Below are 20,269 nucleotides of genomic sequence, written 5' to 3'. Positions count from 1 at the left end.
AGCAATGTGTGCCTCTCAAGTTAGTTTACCCTAAACCAAATATCTTTTTGGCTATCTGTAAGGAGGACATTCTTCCCTTTGGCCAGCAATGTAAGAGGCATTCTTCCTACAGACCAACGCACTAATATACTGTGAGCTGTGGATATAATAATCATTGCAGGGGTTCCCTGAAGATCTAAAAAACATTTTAAAGATTCCCCATGTTAAGAATATCAAGATTGGTTGGGAGGTTTATTGCAAGTGAGCAAAAAATAATCATGAAAAAAACAGCTAGTTTTAGTAATGCCCTTTTTTGCTGCTTGTTCCTCACTATTGGTCATTGAGGTGGTCCATCCCAGTGGTGGGCCAACAGTGAGGCTCAATAGGCAAAGGGAGCGGACAGGAGCTCTTGACTGAGGAAGCAGTGCAAGATTTGTGCTAGAAATGTATATGCAAATGTATAGAAATCATGTTAATTTAAGAATGCCTTTGGTTAGAGACAACGGCCCTGATTTACTAAAGCTCTCCAAGGCTGGAGAGAATACACTTTCTTCAGTGAAGCTAGGTTATCTAAAAATCCTGGAATGGATTTCCTAAAATCATTTGTTATTTGCTAGCAAATGTTTTGAATCCTGGACCAGATCCATTCCAGGTTTGCTGGATCACCCAGCTTCACTGATCAAAGTGTATTCTCTCCAGCCTTAGAGAACTTTAATAAATCAGGGCCAACACATATAGGGAGTTCGATAGGTCCCCCTTCTTTATGGCTGAAAAGGCTTTGGGAAATTATTCCTGATCCTGGATTTGAGCAATGTATAAAAACAGTGGTGGAGATTTCTCAATGAAGAAAAATAGGTTTAATGGGTTTGATGGGATAGATTCCCTATGCCAGTTTAGACAGCCCAGTTGTCATACTGATATTCCAGATTCTATATTGTCGCACAAATAGATTTGTATCATTCAAGGGTTACATATTGTATCACATCAATCAGAAAGACCGATTAAAAAAACAAACCCCGGGCTGTTTGGTCATGTTGTCCTCATCCACCGATTGAAGAAATCTTGACTCTGTAAACAGACAAAAAACAAAATACTTTTCACTTTGTTTATTTTAAGCAACCCCGGAATCTGAGTGAATATTTGCTTTACAGAAATCACTGAATAGTTATTGAAGCTAATTGCATCGGTATATATTCTTATTTTATACAAATATCTGGTATGAAAATCGGCACATCCAAATTTACCTTTCCCACAAGTCTTTCCTCTAGAAAAAAGAACTTTTAAGTTTTGGCCACCAGAACTTCCACCAATCAGGAAGTGACTCATGATTGGCCCTAGCACTTAAGGCATACAGAGTGCAACTTGGCTACATTAGTGCCAAACACTCAGTTGCAATTTACCTTGTGGCTGAAAGTCTTTTGCCTTCTGACTCCATCGGCTCACAGCCAGCCCTGATCTTTGGCGTGTTTCTGACACTGAAATAGTCTGTCTCTCTGATACCTACTCTGTAGTTGTTTTCTACAGTGGTCACAAACTAGGAGCAGTCCCCAGCAGTCCATCTTCCCTTGTGGGATATTCTACTAAACATTGTGGGTCATTAGACTCTTCCCCCTAGGTGTTTTAGAGCTCACACCTTTCTTGAGCTATTGTACATAGCATCTATTTCTTGGCCAAGCCAACGGCCGTTGGATTTTGACTCCTTTCAACTTGGTGAAGCATAGAACAGTATCTGAAGAGATTGCATTTCACTAATAGTGACACCTTAGGTTTTAAGGTGTCACAATGTGTGCATGTGTCACAGCTATATGTCATCTGCAGAAACAAATTCTGCTTTCTAGTACCGCACCGCCGATCAGTTTTTCCGTCCTGACATCCAGATTTTGTTGATTGACAGCCAGAAAAATACACATAAATGCCAACCAAAGGAACTAGGAAGTTTTTTCTCCTTACATGGTGCAGTGGGAGGAGGGTCCAAATGCCCCTCCCCTGCGGAAGCCAATGGCATGTACATAATAATATACAATAATATTTTTTTTTTTGCACACTACAGTACGAAAGATGCAGATTTGTTCAGTAGAACAAAAGATAAAATTCTTCCCAAAAAACAAACTTGGTTTAAAAATAGTTTACAAGGTTCTTTGTGTGCTCCTGTGAAAAATAATAAGTAGAGTGTGATCACAGGTTAACCTGTATAACACTTAGCACAATTCTGTTGTGAAAAATTCATCAGTTTGCTGTATGCCAATATGCTGATACTGAAGAACCTTTGCTGTACTTGCATAGTTTGTGTTTATGTCCTGTGGATTGTAGCATTGTTGTGTTAGTTGCTTTATTTCCCCTTTAGAGGGGTTTATTTGAGATGGCTCATCTGCGGCACTTGTATTTATAAATGGTATTGATTTTTGGCTCTGCTTCTCTAATTTTGACATAGACGTTAACACATGGCTTCAGTCATTTTCAATAATGCAGATTTTTTTTTAAATACTTCTGCTGGTCCTTGTTAGGGCACTTTGTGTTATACGGTAATGACATTCTGTTCCTGGCTTCCAAATGCGCTCCTGTAGGATCGCTCTGTTACATTGGCTTCCAATAGAAACCATTGGAAGTGGCCAAGCAAATGCATTAAGCTGGCATGGTCTATACAATGGAGTGAATGTAGAGAGTAAGTGGCTGAAGTACATCACCAGCATTAACATGTAACAACTAAAGCAAATAAAATATTAAAAAACCTGGTAGTGCTTTGGTAAACCAAGTTTGATTCGCTTAAAGTTGACATTTGATTTAAAACCTATTTTTATGCAAAAAAAAAAAAATCTTCCATTCACCTCTTTCTACTACTTCCCTCAACCCATTTCCCATGTTTTATTTTTTTTTTTTTCATTGTTTGCATCTTGCAAAGTAAAATATAGTTACCCATATTCCCCATCTAGGTTCCTTGACACCACTGATCTGGTACTGCAAATGGGCCCATGCTCAGTGTTTCCTTATTGTCCCTTGGGCTGACATTGCTGCTTGCATGTCTTATTCTTGCTGTGGTTCAACAGCCATTAGGAAGTGTCTATGCCATGCATGTAGTGACTTTGACACCCCAAGAAGAACCCCATCTGTTATGAACCGAGGACTTGAAACTGCAGCTTTAGATAAGTAAAAATGCCACAATATACAGTATACACAATTTTTCACAACTTTATCTGCCACCACCATTTGAAAAATTTGCACACAGTATACTACAGCACAAGATCAAATCAAACATGGTCCTGCAAATCATGCAGAAATAATGTTTTAACCCATGTCATAACCAAACAACAAATGTGTCAAGTAAAACTGGTGCGGGACCAAGGTATTTCACCACTGCCTGCACTGTTTCTCCAATGCTAGCAACAGAAGAACCCAACTTTGTTCCATGACTAGGTGGCACCATGATAAAATTCTCATCCTCCATCTTGGCTGGATGATTCAGTGGACTGTCTTTTTATTTTTACTCTTTGTAGGGTGACTATATATATATATATATATATATATTTATTCGGTACAAGGATCCTTACCTCCAAAATCTGCCACCACAGCATGTCCATCTTCATACAGCAGGATGTTGTGGCTGAAACAAGAAAAAAAGGTTACATTCAATGTTCTTTTGAAAGGATTGCAAAGTATGAATAAACCTAAAATTCCATCTGTCATTATTTTAAAAGACTGAATTTTGTTACAAATGTTCAAGCTAATGTTTCCATCTATCTTTTAAGGTCACAGTGCATCCCATCACACCGTGCATAATGAAGTGCTTTTTCTTAAATTTAGAGAAATCCAGCAATAACAGAGAGAACAATCCATATGCAAATGCAGAGAAATTTTCTTAAAGAGGACCTGAACTGCGGAAACTCTGCCCAAAAACAGACAGAAAAAAAAGACTGCTCATCAGTATTGGCAGTGGTCTTCCTGCATCTGATCTTTCCCAATACTTCTTTACTATGACATGTTCTTTTGTATAGGGGGGGCCATTGCGGTAATGGCAGGGCTTTGCTTCCCCATGTCAGAGCTTCCAGCAAGGAGAAGAGTGAAGAGCACAGAAACGACATCCCCAAATCCCACTCTAAATCACCCAAGAATAACATGGAGAGGAAGCATTACCTTAGATTGCACATTGTAGGTATGAAAGTGCCTGGGCAACCTAGCATTCCAGAAAATGCAATGTTATTTTTAGGAGGAATTTCAGGATTTAAAGATAAAAAAGATAACAATTTTGATTTTTTTAGGATACAGTAAACCTTTCAAAATGTTTCTAATAAATAGCAACATTATTTATGGTAAAGTAATTATAAATAATAAAAAATCTGCAGCTTTTAATGAAATAAGCCCTGGTGATCCTACCATAAATATTCTTGTTATGTCACTTCTCTTTATAGTGTGAAAAGCGCTCTGTTCCTGTTTCCCAGTTGTGCTCAGTCACCCCGTCACTTGCCCTCTGATACCATAAGTGACTCTTTCAAAACACATAGCACACATAACATGGTCCACTGGGGCCCTGCAGGCACTACTGGCATGCATGCAGACAATAAGAAGGCTAGAAGATCAGCAAATATGGATAAAAGATAGTAATGGTTTTAATGCATATGATTATTACTAAACGTATGACATTTCTTTATTATTTGGTATCATTTCTTTATACACTCTTTGCACATATTGCTGCTCTTGTTACTCTCTATCAGCCTTTCTGAACCATTTTACCCCAATGGAACCTTTAAGCCAAATGACGGGCCTCAGGGAACCATTGATAAAAATATTTTATTGAGGGTTGGTAGGAGGATTAGCCCCATTAGGGCGATAATCAGGGAAGAATTCCCCTTTAAAGTGTTAGTCTAGATGCTCACTTCCAGACACCTAAAATATCACTGGTGTGATCCTATTGGTTCATCCAAATGGCATTGAACCCAAAACTATGCAGGCACCATGAGATAGGGGATCAGTCAGCCAAAGCTCAAGAAACTACAAAAAACCATAAGGTTTTGTGGAATTCTGTTTGAGAATGACTGCACTATATGGACAACAGTTTGTGGTTACCTAACCATAGACTTATAACTTATATAGACATTCCATACTAACAGCATTCATATAGAGTTCCCTCCCCTTTAGGGGTAAACAAATTCCGCTCCTCTGTAAAGACTTTTTAGATTTTACAGAGGTTTTGTGGAAATTTGTACCCATTAAGCTCAAAGAGCCCAGATCAGGTACTGATGTTGGATTCAACTGGTGGCCATCTCAAAGGTCTTCAGTAGCGTTTTAGGGTCCAGCTCTGTATAGGTCACTTAAAGCTTACCTATACTCAGAATTTTCACTCTACATAAAAGGGTAGAGAACCCCTATGTGAGGTAAAAATTAAGTTTTTTTTTTAATCCAACACCTTTTTGAAAAAAAAAAAAACGGGTGTAGCACTGCCCCCCTATGAATGGGAACACAAGGCCTCCCAGGATACCGACGTCAGGCATCCTAGGAGGCTCTTGCCACTCCTTCTACGCATGCCCGAGCATCTCGGGCATGCGCAGATGGAGCCTTTTTGCTGAAAGGGAAAAATTTGTCGATCTCACACATGTGCAGTGAGAATGGCCAATTCTTTTTTCAGGCTACGTCTCCCGATCTTGCGCCTGGGTCATGTGATGTGGGATAAAGAACCAGGAACAGAAGACGAAGATGGCGGAGCACGGAGTGCCGGCTCTGAGGCGAATGTCGGGATGACGCGGGACCAAATGCCCAACACCCCCAGAAGTGATCGGTTTGCCCTGCGGGATTGAAGGTAAGTGTGTTTTTGTTTTTTTGAATATATTTCCTCTTTAGGCTTCTCAACACGAAATTGGTCAAATCCTGTCTGATTGAAACTGGCTTCGTACACATGGGCACAGTCATCCTGGAACAGAAAATGACTCCTTTCCGAAACTGTTACCAACAGCTGAAGATGACAAAATTGCCTGCAAAATGTCTTTGTATATTGTAGCATCAATCGTTCACCAGAGATACCAGAACAATCATTGGCAGAGGTGTCCACATTCTTGTGGCAATAGGGTGCTTATTGAAGACACCATAAGGTTCATGAACTCTAAGAAATTGAAACCGTAACTTACTGACCTAAGAATAATTCATTAGGACAGTAATTCTTTTAATCTCTAAAACTGCAAATTCATGAATTACAAATACAGCATAGTATGCAAACAAAACTTTCCTGTCCCAAGGCTGCATTTTATATTTTCACGTCTCCTCTCCATACCAGAAATGCACAGAGGAATAGACAGAAAATACTTATTTGCAATTGTATTCTGCCATTGGGAAATTTATATTGCGGGAAGGGGCAGGAGTAAGGGGGGGCTGGTGGGGGTGGGGGGTTTATATATGTGAATAGAAGGGGTGTAAAATTTGAATTTCTACATGGTCAAAAAAACTCTTCATTTAAACAGTACTGTCTTATCTGAGATCTGATTATGCAAATTCCGTTCAAATCAATGTGTGTGAGAATATTTTCAGCGCTGTGATTGTAAATGATTCATTTTATTACAAGCCTTTGAAGTCATGGTAACAGAAATCTTAATAAAGGGAGAAAAATTTCGGCATTGACTTCATCAAAATAAACCGCCACAGCTCTCTTAGGGAGTTTAAACTGAACTCCTGGAAAACAGCTACATGCACAGATGATTTACATATATAGGGACTGTTTGCCTGCCATAGGACTTCTATCCATCCTGCTGTGCTACACAGGACAGCCCTATCTGCAAGGGCAAGAGAATTAGTTTTTCTCTGCTAGAATTTATTAACACCCACTGGTCTCCTCTCTATCGCAGCCTATGAATGCATATTAAAATAGGAATAATTAGACTGATGAGGTTGTCTCTCTGACACTCTTTTCTCCCCTATTAGCCCATTACTTGTTAACACATGTGCACTGCAGCACAGCTGGTTGGCTCCTTGTGCTTCTTTCACCTCTGCACTTTGAGTTGTGCTGTTTAGTGCATTGCAAAAGACCCATGCTAAAGCAAAATTAGGAAGTTTTAATGCTTGCATGTAAAAAGAATATCATTTATTGCATTGAGTTTTTGTCCTTTACACCATTGAAGCATTTCTTTATTTTTCCTTCCTTATATTGTTCTGCACAGTGTCCTTGTAGAGAAGGGGATATTGGTTGAGGCATGGCTTTGCTTCCTCATGGTAAAACCTCCAGCAAGGGGAATATTGAACAGTACAATAATGCTATGATCAAATCTCACTCTAAATCCCGAATCTATCACCAGTGACATTACATGCAACTTTGTCCTTTTTTAGGTTTTACATAGGATAAGGAAAGGTTAACACCCCTATGTTACCCTTTTTGAATCTCACCAATTGCTCTCTCTCTTACTAATGTGAGACCTGCTGTCTCAGGGACAAGAAGTGAAAGTAAATCTTTCCATCAAGAACACAGACAGCTTCAGAAACCTCATAGTAGCCCTGACCCCACACCACAATTACAAAACAAAAAAGCCTGGAGTTCTTCTTTAAGAACTTTACAGCCACTAGAATTGCATTATCAAGATTGTCAAAATCCAGAACTAGTACAGGTGTCCTGTGTCATCATTTAGTGATCTGCCATGCTGGATCACTAAAGGATAGACAACTAAAAACCACTATTGGTAAATTATTTTAGTCGCAACACCAGGTCACTTCTAACTCTTCTTCCTCAACTCATCTCCATAGAAGAGTACAAGCAGCTTATTGGTAGTGGAGCACAATATCTGTGGAGCCATCGTTTCTACAACTGTCACCCCAAACAATTACCAATATTTATTTATTAGTAACTGTCTATACCAGTGTTCAGTGGAAGAATAGGGTTCTTCCAGAGGTTGTTAGGGGTTCCTTGATCAATGAGCAATTAGTGCCTCTCAGGTTAGTTACCACTGACACCAATGAATATTTTGGCTGTCTGTAAGGGTGGCCTCCGTTCCACTGGCCAGTGCAATATTACCAATGACCACCACAATAATATACTGTGAGCTTTGGATATTGTTATGATTGTCAGGGGTTTCCAAGGACCTGAAAGGTATTTAAATTGTTCCCCCATGTTAAAAAAACACATACAGCTATTAGGAGGTTGGTACTGGCAAGCCTAGTCACCATCACATACTAAGAGGTCCACTGGTATTTCCAAGAGGTGCTGCATAGGTGCAATCAGCATTTCTAGATGCTCCATGTAAAATTATATAATTATGGTAACTATATATCCCATATAACGTAATGTAGTAAATATTCTTACTTGAAGTTCAGGTCCACTTTAATCAACTGCCCTGTAAAATTATATAATTATGGTAACTAAATATCCCATATAATGTAATGTAGTAAATATTCTTACTTAAAGTTCAGGTCCACTTTAACCAACTGCCCTGTTTATACACCGAAAACTGCTTACACTACAGAACAATAGGCATCTCCAAAGCCTGGGTAAATGCCTATAAAAGTCTGTAAATGTGTTAACTATTAGAATGCATTTTTGTAAATGGTATAAAAGCTCTTTTTCCATAAAGTTTTATGCTTAATAAACTTTTTCCCCCCTGTCTTGGCACCAGCAACATCGAAAGATGTCCCACAGATACTCTGATAAACTCTGCTAGTTAAATGTCATTTGGAAATAAATATATGGGCTTTATTACTCTTTTAATGCCTCTTCCTATCGCCTGCTCTAAGTGTAATTGTAGCATCTTCCCTCCCATCACAAATAAAGAAATATGATTATCACAGGGCTGTACAAAGTTACCAATAACACGTTTTTATTCTGCAAAAGCCTTCTGGGAACATAAAATGATTCACACGTGGAACTTTATGGCTCGCGAAGTGTCCCAGAGCGAGTGCTACTGCTTAGCCAGTACATAATCTAAAAGGGAATATAAAACAAATGTGCTTTCTAAGCTCGGGAAACAATAAAGACAGGCTAAATGATACAGCAAATAAAGTCGGAGGAATGGAAAAATTCTAATTGTTCCGATGGCCGGAATTGATCCGTGCAGAATCAGAAGGTTAAGAATATTCTGGGAAGGAAAAAAAAAATATGGTGTTCAGACCACGGACGCATGACAAATGAAAATTGTGTCACTGTTTGCGCTGCACGCTTGCATGAGAACTGGGAAATTTCTTATTAGGGGAAACAGCCGGGTGAGGAACACAAATTATTTTTAGGTAATGGTTTTTCCCAGGAAGAAGAGAGTTTAAAACTCCTCCAACCGAGAACTCTGCAAATAAGCAACCCCCGGGATTTCTAGATGGGAAGGCGTTGTATTCTAAAAACATAAACAGCTTGTAGAAACATCGAGCGGTTCGTCCAGAGTTTATTGAATGCAATTTTTTTTTGTTGCTATAGCAGAACTGGGGATGTATCCAATGTCCGAGTCTGTTTTTCCAAGTAGGTTCATCTACGGTAGGTCTGTATCAAACCGAATTGTAACAGATAAACATATAAAAATGTAATATATTATTTTTCAAACATGGTTAAAAAAAAACTTCATCAAATTTTACAGCAAAAAGAATAAAGTCTTTGACATTGTCTCAGCTGATCAGCTCACCCAGCTGGTAGTCGGGTGACTCGGCAGCTCCGCTCACCTTGATCCCTGTTCACAGCATTGGTTGAGCAGATTAACAACATATTATTCAAACATGGTTCAAAAACAATCAGATGTCAACCTTACAACTAAGCTTTGGCCTGACTAGGGACTTTTTTTTTTATTTTAAAGGTATCAACAACAGTAAATGAGATTTAAAGCAAGTAATAATATTTAAAGCTGCAGGCTCTGAGGAAATATTCATCAAAAATTTACAGCAAAAGGACTAAAGTCATTGACATTGTCTCAGCTGATCAGCTTACCCTGCTGGTAGTCAGTGACTCGGCAGCTCAGCTCACCTTGGTCCCTGTTAACAGCATTGGTTAGGCAGAGGAGCTCACCCTGCCCCTCTTTTTCAAAAGTGACTCAGAATCTCTGCTCACCTTGATCCTCCTTCAAAGAAGGTGAACTCACCCTGCCACCCTTTTTGGAAGTGACCCAGTAGCTCAGATCACCACCCTGATCACCTCTCACAACAGGTTAGACAAGTGAGCTCACCCTGCTTCCCTTTCCAGAAGCAGTTCTAGAGCCTAAATTGATCCCTCTGATCCCTCTCCAAGAATTTAGTCTGCTGTCCAGCTTTTGGACAGGGGAGCAGAGGGAGAGGAGAAGAGGGGACAGGGTGAGCTGAGATACTGAAACCAGAATGGGAAGGGGAGCAGGGTAAGAAGAGATGATGAGGCATGACTGAAAGAGAAGACAGTGAAAGCTAAAGTGTTCAGTCACTTCTGGGAGAGGGGGGAGTGAACCACTGAGCCACTGCTGATTTTACTGCTCACTATGAGCTCCTCTTCAATAGAAGCTGCAGCAAGTCAGAAAAAGCCCACCACGTGCTGTCTAAGGAACATCCAGCTTTTTTCCATCCAGGATTAGTCATTTTCTCTCCAGACTTGCTGTCCCTTGCCCACCATTTTCATTTACTGGATTTCAATTCTTTCAATTTATAAAGGCTCCAAATCACATGTGAGCATTACCACAGCTTTTTGTTTTCTTAATCTGCTTGCGCTGCATAGAAGAGCTCAAAGATTCAGTAAGAGTGTCAGTAGGTCCACAATAACATAGCATATATACTCTATTAGTTTTTTTTCCTTCAAAAGGCCAATAGAAAATGATTCTCAGTTTATACCTGCGTCACACCAGTAGATGGCCCTTTATTCTTATTTAAAATGTGTAACAAACTCTTGCTGTCATGAGAATACAGCACCATCTACTGGTGGCCAGCAGTTATGCACAAGATATATTAACCAGTAAACAGGAGGGATAAAGATATATAGTCTGAGTCCATGTGATTCAAAATTATCCCCATTTTAAACAAATGTTTTAAAATAACACATCATAGATTGGTCGGAGGACGGAGGCATTTTGTGCCCTGGGTTTTTATTCAAGTCCAACCATTTTCTTGTATTTTCAGGTAAAAGTTAGCACCTTGGTTAGTTATTGGATTGGTTTATTTGCATATATATATATATATATTTATTGTGAAAACAGAAAGGTCTTCTTTATTAACCTAATTAGCAGGCTTATAAAGGAGAGATGAGTAATGCAAATTATAAGTAGGTTTAGTTTTATATCACCTTCCATTTCGACACCAATCTATTTCAAAATTTGGCTTAACCCTTTGGAAAAAAAAGGAACTTTAATTTTCATGGAGGTAGACTGTGCCTATGGAAATGGCATATCTAAGAATGGGTTTTAATGTCATTGGTCCTGTTTTCTTGGTAATTGCTTCAAATAATTAACATACACATCAATATCCAATAAATTAAAAAATGTTCATATTTTTGATAGTTTCATTTTTCCTTGCGATTCCATTATATACAGATGACCCCCAAACACGCAGCTAATTGGAATGCACAACATTCTTACAACTTTTTATATTGTGTGATGTAGCTCTGCAGATTGAAATCAGAAACAGTGCCATAATTAGGCATTAGGTTTTAATTAAAGAAATGTTTAACCCAACTGCCACTTGAGCTTTCAATTTAGAAATAATTAATTGCCTATATCATGTATATGTGAAAGTCTAATTCTAGACAGTGGGAGATAATTAACCTCCACCCGGTAATAAGGAGCGTATGCAATTAGCACAGGGAAGGTATGCTCTATTTGCTGGGTGTATTTGTCTTATACAAGCAATTACATACAATGTTCAAGAATATCTGAATAACTCAAGGCAATAGCATTGGACTCCAACAGGTTGGCAAATCTCAGTGTGGGATAATGAGCTCTTCCAAGTACCTTAGGGCTCATTATTGCATCCTTGATAACCCCTAAATATCATCTACTCATAACTACCAATGCTTCAAGCTGTGGCATCACTTATTATCATCAAAATGAAAGTGTATGCAAACAATAGCAATAGATGTATTTGGTGCCTTTTGGTCTGATATACCCTTAACAAATCTTTCTACAAAGAGGAGCCCTTGAAATATTTTTAGGTCCCATGGAACTCATGCTAAAATTAGTTTATTGGGGATCAGTGAAAACAATGTGCCCCATAAAAAAATGTACCCTTACGGTGTTGGTCAGATTGCCATGTTATCAGAAAGCTAATAATAATGCAAGCTGGCTCTGCCAATGGTGTTTTTTCTGGAACTTTGGATGCACCATTTAATGGGAAGTCAATAAACCACAACTCAAACAACCCTTGAGATCTTAAGAAACTCTAGGGTTCTACAGAAGATTGGTTGAGAATGGCTCATCTGTTATATCACGCATTGAAACTGATTTGGTTATATTGGTTTGAGTCTACCTGGCTGGTAACATCACATCCAAAGCTCTTCACTTCACTGTCATGCACTGGCCCACAATATGCTATGACCAACTGGATGACAACGTTTACCTAGTGTGCCGTACATTTTGATGGGAAACAGAATCCAAAGGAATAGACATTTTGTTCAGGGGAGCCTTTTAATCTCGCCACTTTGATGCTGTTAAAAAGGCACTTGTTCTTCTTAATGTTTGACTGTCACTTCTATGTTCTAAACCCATTGCCTTGTGTGTGGAAATACAACAGACGAAATAAAATAACCTTGCAAAACATAAAAATAATATGCAAAGACCAACCGTATTAATACACAGATGCACTTTTTTTTTACTGAAAACTGACCACATGCTTTCATGTCTGCATTGAGAAAGCAATATAGCTATTATTAATTGTGGACACCAGCTTCTCTTATGAACAATGATGGATCAGATCCAATCTAAAATGTCCTTCAAACTCTATTAACAGTAAAATAGTCAAGATGCCATTTAGGCATTTTACTATTCTAACTAAAGTTTTGTTAAAAAAAAAAAACATCAAGATTTCAGTGTCAAAATAAGTCAAATAGAAAGCTAAAATTTATATTCATAGATCCAGAATGTTCTAAAATATATTAATGGAAGAATTGTGGATAGGTAGTCATCTCTCTGGTTACTGACCATGTGTGGCCACCAGGAGCACCTCATTGGTAAAACCTGTACTTATTAATAGTTTGAGGGACACGAGAAAATAGGCAGGTGTCATAAGAGGTCAGAAACCCAAGAAGCTGATCTATCTCTATAGAGGAAAGAAATTACCAAAAATTAGAAGTTCCTTGGCTTTGATGAAGTGCCAAATCCATGATATACATAGAGCCAAACCTCTCATTTTGAATAATATTCTCTTTCACCATTTACTAGTCTGGTTTCTAGACTACAGGTGGTCCCCCGGTTACATATGAGAAATGGACTGTAGGTTTGTTCTTAAGTTGAATTTGTATGTAAGTTGGAACAGGTACATTATTTTTTAATTAGGAAAGATGTTTGTCCCATAAAATATTAATAGACAGCATGGTGTCATAGCTGTTCAAAATGTAAACTGAGCCCACTTTTTGGATGGGCTCAGTTCAGGGACACAGATGTATGTGACTTGCACAAGCTAATATTTCAGAATCTTTATAGTTTGTCCAAAGAGAAGATATAAGACAAAAAAGCGGGGCAGGGACAACAGGTTTTCTGCTTGTTTTATTTGATAAGGGAATTAAAGTAATATGAATAATATCTCTACTATATTTTAGAATACATATTTATTATTCTGAAAAATTAAATTTAAAGATCTATGATAGTATGATATATATTAGAGAGGAAAACAAATTAGGATATAATAGGATTTTAAAGAAAATATAATACATATTTTAAAGAGTTGATTAAATAGTCTACATTGGTATGGAGAAATACAAACAGATCTTAGACAACTGTGTACAAAAAAAGAATGTATGTTGTTACAATACCTGTTGAGGTCTCGATGGATGATAGGGTAGGTCAGGTTGTGGAGATACTCCATGCCTTTGGCGACATCCACAGCAATAATTAACTTTGATTGTAAGTCAAGATTTCTGAAATAAACATTGTACATACATTCATGTCACTTGTATATATTACAAAACGAACAAAGAGTATTTTATGATATGTAGAGTTTAGATTGGTCCACATATGTGAGACATCCATATGGTATACTCATTGGAACTGATTTATTGAATCTCTCCAGGACTGTAGAAGATAGATCATAATAGAAGAATCTGGGTAATCCATCAAACCTGGAATAAATCTGGTTCCATATTGAAAGCATTTGCCAAATAATAGCAAATGATTTTTAACAAACCTATTCTGGATTTGATGAATCACACAGTTTTCCCCATGATATCTTTTCCAGTCTTGGAAAGCTTTGATAAATCAGACCCATTGCATGTTTAGAATGTTACTTATTAGGATATTCATGCGCATAAATTACCTTTTTTGCTCATGAAGGAGAGAAAAGAGAGACCCTCCCGAGACGTATTGAGTCACAATTGCAAACTGACTGGGGTCATCCAAGCAGGCGCCAACAAACTGGATGACACATGGGTGGTTGAGCCGACAGAGTATGGAGACTTCACGGCAGAACATGTCCACGTCGGATTTGGAACAGTACGTGTTGGCTCTGTATCTGATAGGTCAAAATATTGGAATAGTGTTGGTTAATGAAGAATTTACAAAGGAAAGATTGGTGATTAAAAATTTATGATAGCAAAACAACAAACAAATTTTAGAAGCAAGATATTATTTTAAGGAGTATAATTTAACAAACATTTAAAATATCTTTTTATTCACCTGCAATGGAAGAACATCCAATATGTGCCTAAGGAATATATTGGCTGATTTTATTATATTTGGGTACTTTATTACCCACTTTACTCATTGTGCTGGCTGACTATACAAATGGTTACATTTCAGACTTCTGAACACTATGCTTTGTGTTAAATCTCCTTCAGACAGCCGCTGAAAGACTGTTTTATACATTACATACACTGGACAACATCATTTTGTATGAATTGCAGTATGTTACATATTTATATCTACTGCACTTTGCATATTTTGCTATACATTAGGCTGTACAGATGCACCCTCTCTACGCCATTGTTTCCCAGCCAGGGTTCCTCCAGAGCTTGCTGGGGGTTCCTTGAACAATGAGCAGTTTGTGCCTCTCAAGTCAGTTTAAGTGACCCCCAATTATCTTTATGACTATCTGTAAGGGTGACATTCTTCCCAGTGGCAATAGAAAATCTGCAATATCAACCTCTTCTACACTCTAAGCATACCCCTTGTCTTGTCTTTCTTCTCACCTCCAGCATCCCCCTGATTTGATTCTCTTCTTCACATTCAGTTCCCCCTTCCTGTACTGCTATTCTAGTTTACTTGAGCACCCCCCCCCCCCATTGCTTCTCTTTTTTACCTCCTGAGTCCTGCTGTATTGCTTCTCTCCCGCATCCACCATGTATTTCTCCCTTCTTGCCTTGCAGCAGGGGTGCCCACACTTTTTTGGCTTGTGAGCTACTTTTAAAATGACCAAGTCAAAATGATCTACCAACAATAAAAATGCTAAACATTTATTTATTTATTTATATACATACCGAGTATACTTTATTTTTAAAATATATATTGTTTACCTTTGCATAACAGCATGAACATGTATGGCACAATACAATTCTGTACATTTTTTGCCTTTACCTTACTCCAGTGACGTCTTACACTGAATAGAATCAGCCAAAGTTGCATTGTCCGGACAGTGGTTGCTGGTAGCCAGCCTCGAACAGACTTCCAAATGATCATCAGTCATGGTGGAACGTTATTTGGACTCCTGTGCGCGGTACAGTTTATTTTGAAAGGCAGGGCTCCGCATTCTACTCGCGTTGCCTTTGTGCTCTACCGGTAGATTGCGATCCACATGTTGGGCACCCCTGCTGTACAGCGTCATTGACCCATCTAGTGGTGCTTGTAATGACCCTTCCTACAGAATGTGTCATGTCAACAACAGGCCATGGAAATTGGACTGGAAAATCTTCCTGCCAACCTGAGTAGGGATTGTGGAAAATGCCTACCTATATCCAATATCCAAAACCATAAATAAATTCTAAATCTATCAGGACCCACAGGACAGAACAAAACACCATCATGACCAACAACTACGGGTAATGACACATGGGACCATATTGGAGCATTTTATTGTTACCAAATGTTCTTGCAAAGTTTATATGCCTATTGCCAGAATGCTAACATTACATTGTAAGGAAAAAAAAGCAAAGGACAGTAACCCATAGCAAGCTATGGGAATTTATCTTTTAGTGATTATACTTTTTAAATCTGATTGCAATGCATTCCGAAATCTACATCATTATTGAATACCTAAGCAGCACATAATCATATATATATATGTGTGTGTGTGTACTGACTATATTCAGAAAATATTTTTCACAACTTTGTTCCCAAGTGCAAATCTGAAAGAAACATGCCAAATTTTACCTTTTAACGGCCACGATTTTATTGCGGCATCTTCCTTTGTATACCTTTCCAAATGACCCTGCGAGATATCAAAGAAAAGGTCACGGCGCTGATTATAAATAATTAACATTCCTTCACAGGCAGCGACTCACGATTAATCTCACACCTGATCCAATTATTTCATGAAATTCAATTTCGGAGATCTGGAGGTGAAAGTGCGAGGGCAGGCTGGCACGCAGCAACAGTACGTCCGCCTTTTCTGGGGAAAAAAATGAAAAGACAACAAAAAGTTTGACAATTTAAATGTAAATGGTGATCAATCATGTGGATAATATTTTGTGATTAAAACTTTGATCACCTCACCCTAAGTACATCATGATGTAGCAAGCAAACAATATCAAGGTTCTGGACAAGTCTTTTAAGTGGTAGCTCTGTGTAGCCAGGCACTGGATGGCACACGAGCCCAGTTATGTACTGCAGCCTTGCCATGTTCCCTTGGCTTTAATAAATGCCCAGTTGGGTGCAAAAGAGCATTAAACTTTTTTGTGGAGTGACACTCCCAGATATCCTTGGTGCAAACTGAAGCTGAGCTTGTGCATGGCTGAGAACTTCCACCATAGAGTGACAACACAGGCTGCCCATGGGGCCAATCATTGAACAAAATATACTTTTTGTACATTGGATGGCACTCTGAGGGCAGTATACAAACATTAGCTGCCCCCTTTTAATGTCCATGTATAAGGATTCCAGAAGTCATTTCCAATCTATGAATCTGAATATCTGCTGTCAGACACACAGGCATGTGGGATGCACAGCCCCAGATTTATAAAAATCATCATTACAATTTTGTGGTATATGAGGGTGTAGCTAATACATAACCTGCAGTAACCAAATCCACCTAATTCGGAATTCTGAACATGAATCTGCATTCCCACTGAAATCCGGATATTAGTAGAGTGGAACTTTGCCCACATGAAATCCCCCAACATGTTTTCCAGCTATTTACCTTGCAATGCATCTGTCACTGTTACAGATCACTCCTAATGACAATCTGTTTGGAATGAGCCAATGTAATATTTATGTCTGTGGCATATGAACGACAGCAGAGTATGAGAAGCTTTAATTAGATATATAGTTAGGAGAGCGTCTCCCCTGAATAGGGCTGGTAATAGGAAAGCTTGTACAGTATGTAAAATAGAGAAAATGCTGGTTTCGAAATTAAGATAATAAGAAGGAAGAAAATGAAGCAGAAAGTTTCTATGGGAATGGGGGCCATAGAAACTGAGATAATAGGAGGAGGACTGGGCAGCAGCATGGGTAGACGTGGGCATGGGAAAGAGAGGGGGCATCTGCTGGTAAATAGAGCCACAGTAAGGAAGAAGCCATCTGGGGTAGAAGTAATAGCACAGAAGGATAGGGTACAGGGAGGGGGGCACAGGATGAGGGAGGTCAATTGCCAAGTAAAGTGAAGCCACAGAAATGGGTGATCATGGAAGCATAAAGAAGATCCACAAAAAGAGAATGACCAAGTGTGGGGGGAAGGGACACAGAAAGAATATTATGTGTGGGTAGCAGGGGAGGCATAGGAAGAATGGGGCATCTGGAGGCAGAGAGGAGTCACCTAAAAAAGGCCACCTGGAAATGGGGGAGCCACAAGAAGAGAGCATAATCTAGAGGCAAAGAGGAGCCACACAAAGAAAGTCCCATCAAGAGGCAAAGGGAAGCCACTGGAAAAATGGCCATTGGAAGCAGAAAGAGCCAGAGGAAGAAAGCCCCATCTGGAGGCAAATGCGAGCCACAGTAAGAGAGCCCCATGTGGAGGCAGAGGGGAGCCACAGGAAGAGAGTCCCATCTGGAGGCAGAGGGGAACCATTAAAAAAGAGTCCCATTTGGAGCCAGAGGAGAACTACTGAAATAGAGGGCCCATCTGGAGGCAGAGAGGAGCAATTGATAAAGAGGGCTATTGTGGGGCAAAGACAAAGAAGGAGGGATAGAAGGTCAATCTCAGAAGAACAGGTGACTATGGAGGAGAGCCATTGAAAGCAAGTGACATTCAGAAAAAGACTTCTAGGAGGGAAGCAACAGAGGGGTCACCTGGTCAGGAAGGAGTGGCAACCTCCTATTGATTAGGGCAAGATGGCACAATACAGATATCTTGACATTGCCATAAAACGTCCATGTATGCTGCCCAGTCCTCCTCCTATTATCTCAGTTTCTACGGCCCCCATTCCCATAGAAACTTTCTGCTTCATTTCCTTCCTTCCTATTATTTGCAAGTCTATACCACTAAGATCTCTGCTTTACAACAAGAAACATACAACAGAGTCTACAGTCTCATACAGAAGGCCGAACCTTTTAGTATTTGTGTGCAATAGCAGAGTCAGACAACAGCCAAGTGCAGTATATTGGCTTACCCGTAGTCAACACTTCTCTTTACAGTTTAATTGAAATAATGCATTATGCACCGATGCAACAGCAATGACAAGGACCCAAGTGTTTCTTTTGTGCAGGGTCTGTATGAGGTCTGTGTCTGTGAAGATGACATGGATATAGATGAAAGGTTTTTTGGCTCAAGAACAAATGCGATAATAGTTATATACGCAGACGGGCGAAAGCAAGAACTGAAGGCATGTCTATTAATCCTGTTCACAGACACATACACAATCACATTTGACATAGAAAAGCACAGTACCTTTGGTCATGCTCTTGATCTTCCCAAGAGGAGATGGGACAGACACATAGGAACCGTCTGAAATACACAAAATAACGTTAACTGTTGCCGAACTACATAATAATAGTAAACCAAGAATGAAAATCCAAAATCTGTATTTAGGTATATTATCATCATGCCCCAGTATGGACAGTTTTTCTAAAAATTGCTTTTGTGATTCTGGTGTAACATTTTTAACCTGGAGATGATGCTGGTAACATAATTTTCTGAAAATGTTGAGCCATTGTTTTACAATTAGCAGCAGTCATCCTACTATGTACATTGCTATAATTGGGCATTGTCCTGCTTATTAGGTCTATGTGATAGCCCACCCAAAAGCCAACAGAACAGCTGCACAACACACAGCAGCCTGGAATAGGAAATGTGCTACTGGTGGGGTCCAGGTAAGAAACTTTTCCAAAAAAACTGTGGAACATGATGCCAACATATGGAAAATAGACTAAGGGTATGTTAAGACTGGTGTTGAGGTTACAGTGTGGTTACCACTTTTGTGCATTCCTGAATAGGGATGAGCAAGCAAAATTTTGATCTTGCGGCGAATCAGGCTGTTCTTGCTTACTGAACATGTGAGAACAAGCGAGAACAGCCTGTGTAAATTTGGCCGTTGAGCACAAAATTTTTGAGACCTGCAAGAGCAATCAGGGGAGCAGAGCTGTCAGCTCTTGCAGCCCTGTAGTATGTGTTCTTGGATAACGATTCTCAATCCAAGAACACAGAGTCCTGCGGCTGTGCTCATCATGAATGAATGCAGCCATGGGAATCATCCTGTGATGATTCCCACAGCTGCATTCATTTATGAGCACAGCCGCGGGACTCACACTGACAGGAGTACCGCGGCTGCATTCATGAATGCAGTCGTAAGAAACCTCCTTTGCACAATCTCCAGGCACTAGAGGTAAATGAGGGAAAGCCCTCATTTAACTTCTAGTTCCTGGGGATCGCTCACTCTTCCTGTAATGATTTCCTCAATCTTCCAATGGGTCCGTGAAATCGGTTCGCCGAACTTTTGCGTACCCATCGGAAGTTTTCGCAAGAATGTCAGAGGCATTCTCGCTCATCCCTATTCCTGAACTGCATCTACATGAGCAACAGCCCATAGGCAAGTAATGGGGGTGCCAAGGTGAAGTGTAAAATGTGCATTGGTTCATTATAAACTAGCTGAGGCGGTGGGGAT

General features: G+C 39.4%; 1 protein-coding gene across 1 annotated transcript in view; it reads right to left on the bottom strand.

Moving 5' to 3' along the window:
* The window catches only part of TNNI3K (TNNI3 interacting kinase), a 134,877-nt gene that overhangs the window by 76,835 nt on the left and 37,773 nt on the right, over positions 1 to 20,269 (bottom strand). The window contains exons 13-19 of the mRNA XM_072419475.1: positions 19,057 to 19,113; positions 16,531 to 16,623; positions 16,386 to 16,443; positions 14,338 to 14,532; positions 13,838 to 13,942; positions 3,525 to 3,577; positions 995 to 1,047 (exon numbers count right to left, since the gene is read on the bottom strand). Of these exons, the coding sequence (XP_072275576.1) occupies positions 995 to 1,047; positions 3,525 to 3,577; positions 13,838 to 13,942; positions 14,338 to 14,532; positions 16,386 to 16,443; positions 16,531 to 16,623; positions 19,057 to 19,113 (614 nt within the window). The remainder of the gene's footprint in view (positions 1 to 994; positions 1,048 to 3,524; positions 3,578 to 13,837; positions 13,943 to 14,337; positions 14,533 to 16,385; positions 16,444 to 16,530; positions 16,624 to 19,056; positions 19,114 to 20,269) is intronic.

The sequence above is a fragment of the Pyxicephalus adspersus genome, chromosome 8, assembly GCF_032062135.1.
Source record: "Pyxicephalus adspersus chromosome 8, UCB_Pads_2.0, whole genome shotgun sequence".
Classification (NCBI taxonomy): domain Eukaryota; kingdom Metazoa; phylum Chordata; class Amphibia; order Anura; family Pyxicephalidae; genus Pyxicephalus; species Pyxicephalus adspersus.
The sequence above is the reverse complement of the archived record's forward strand: the minus strand, read 5'-3'. Positions and strand labels throughout refer to the sequence as shown.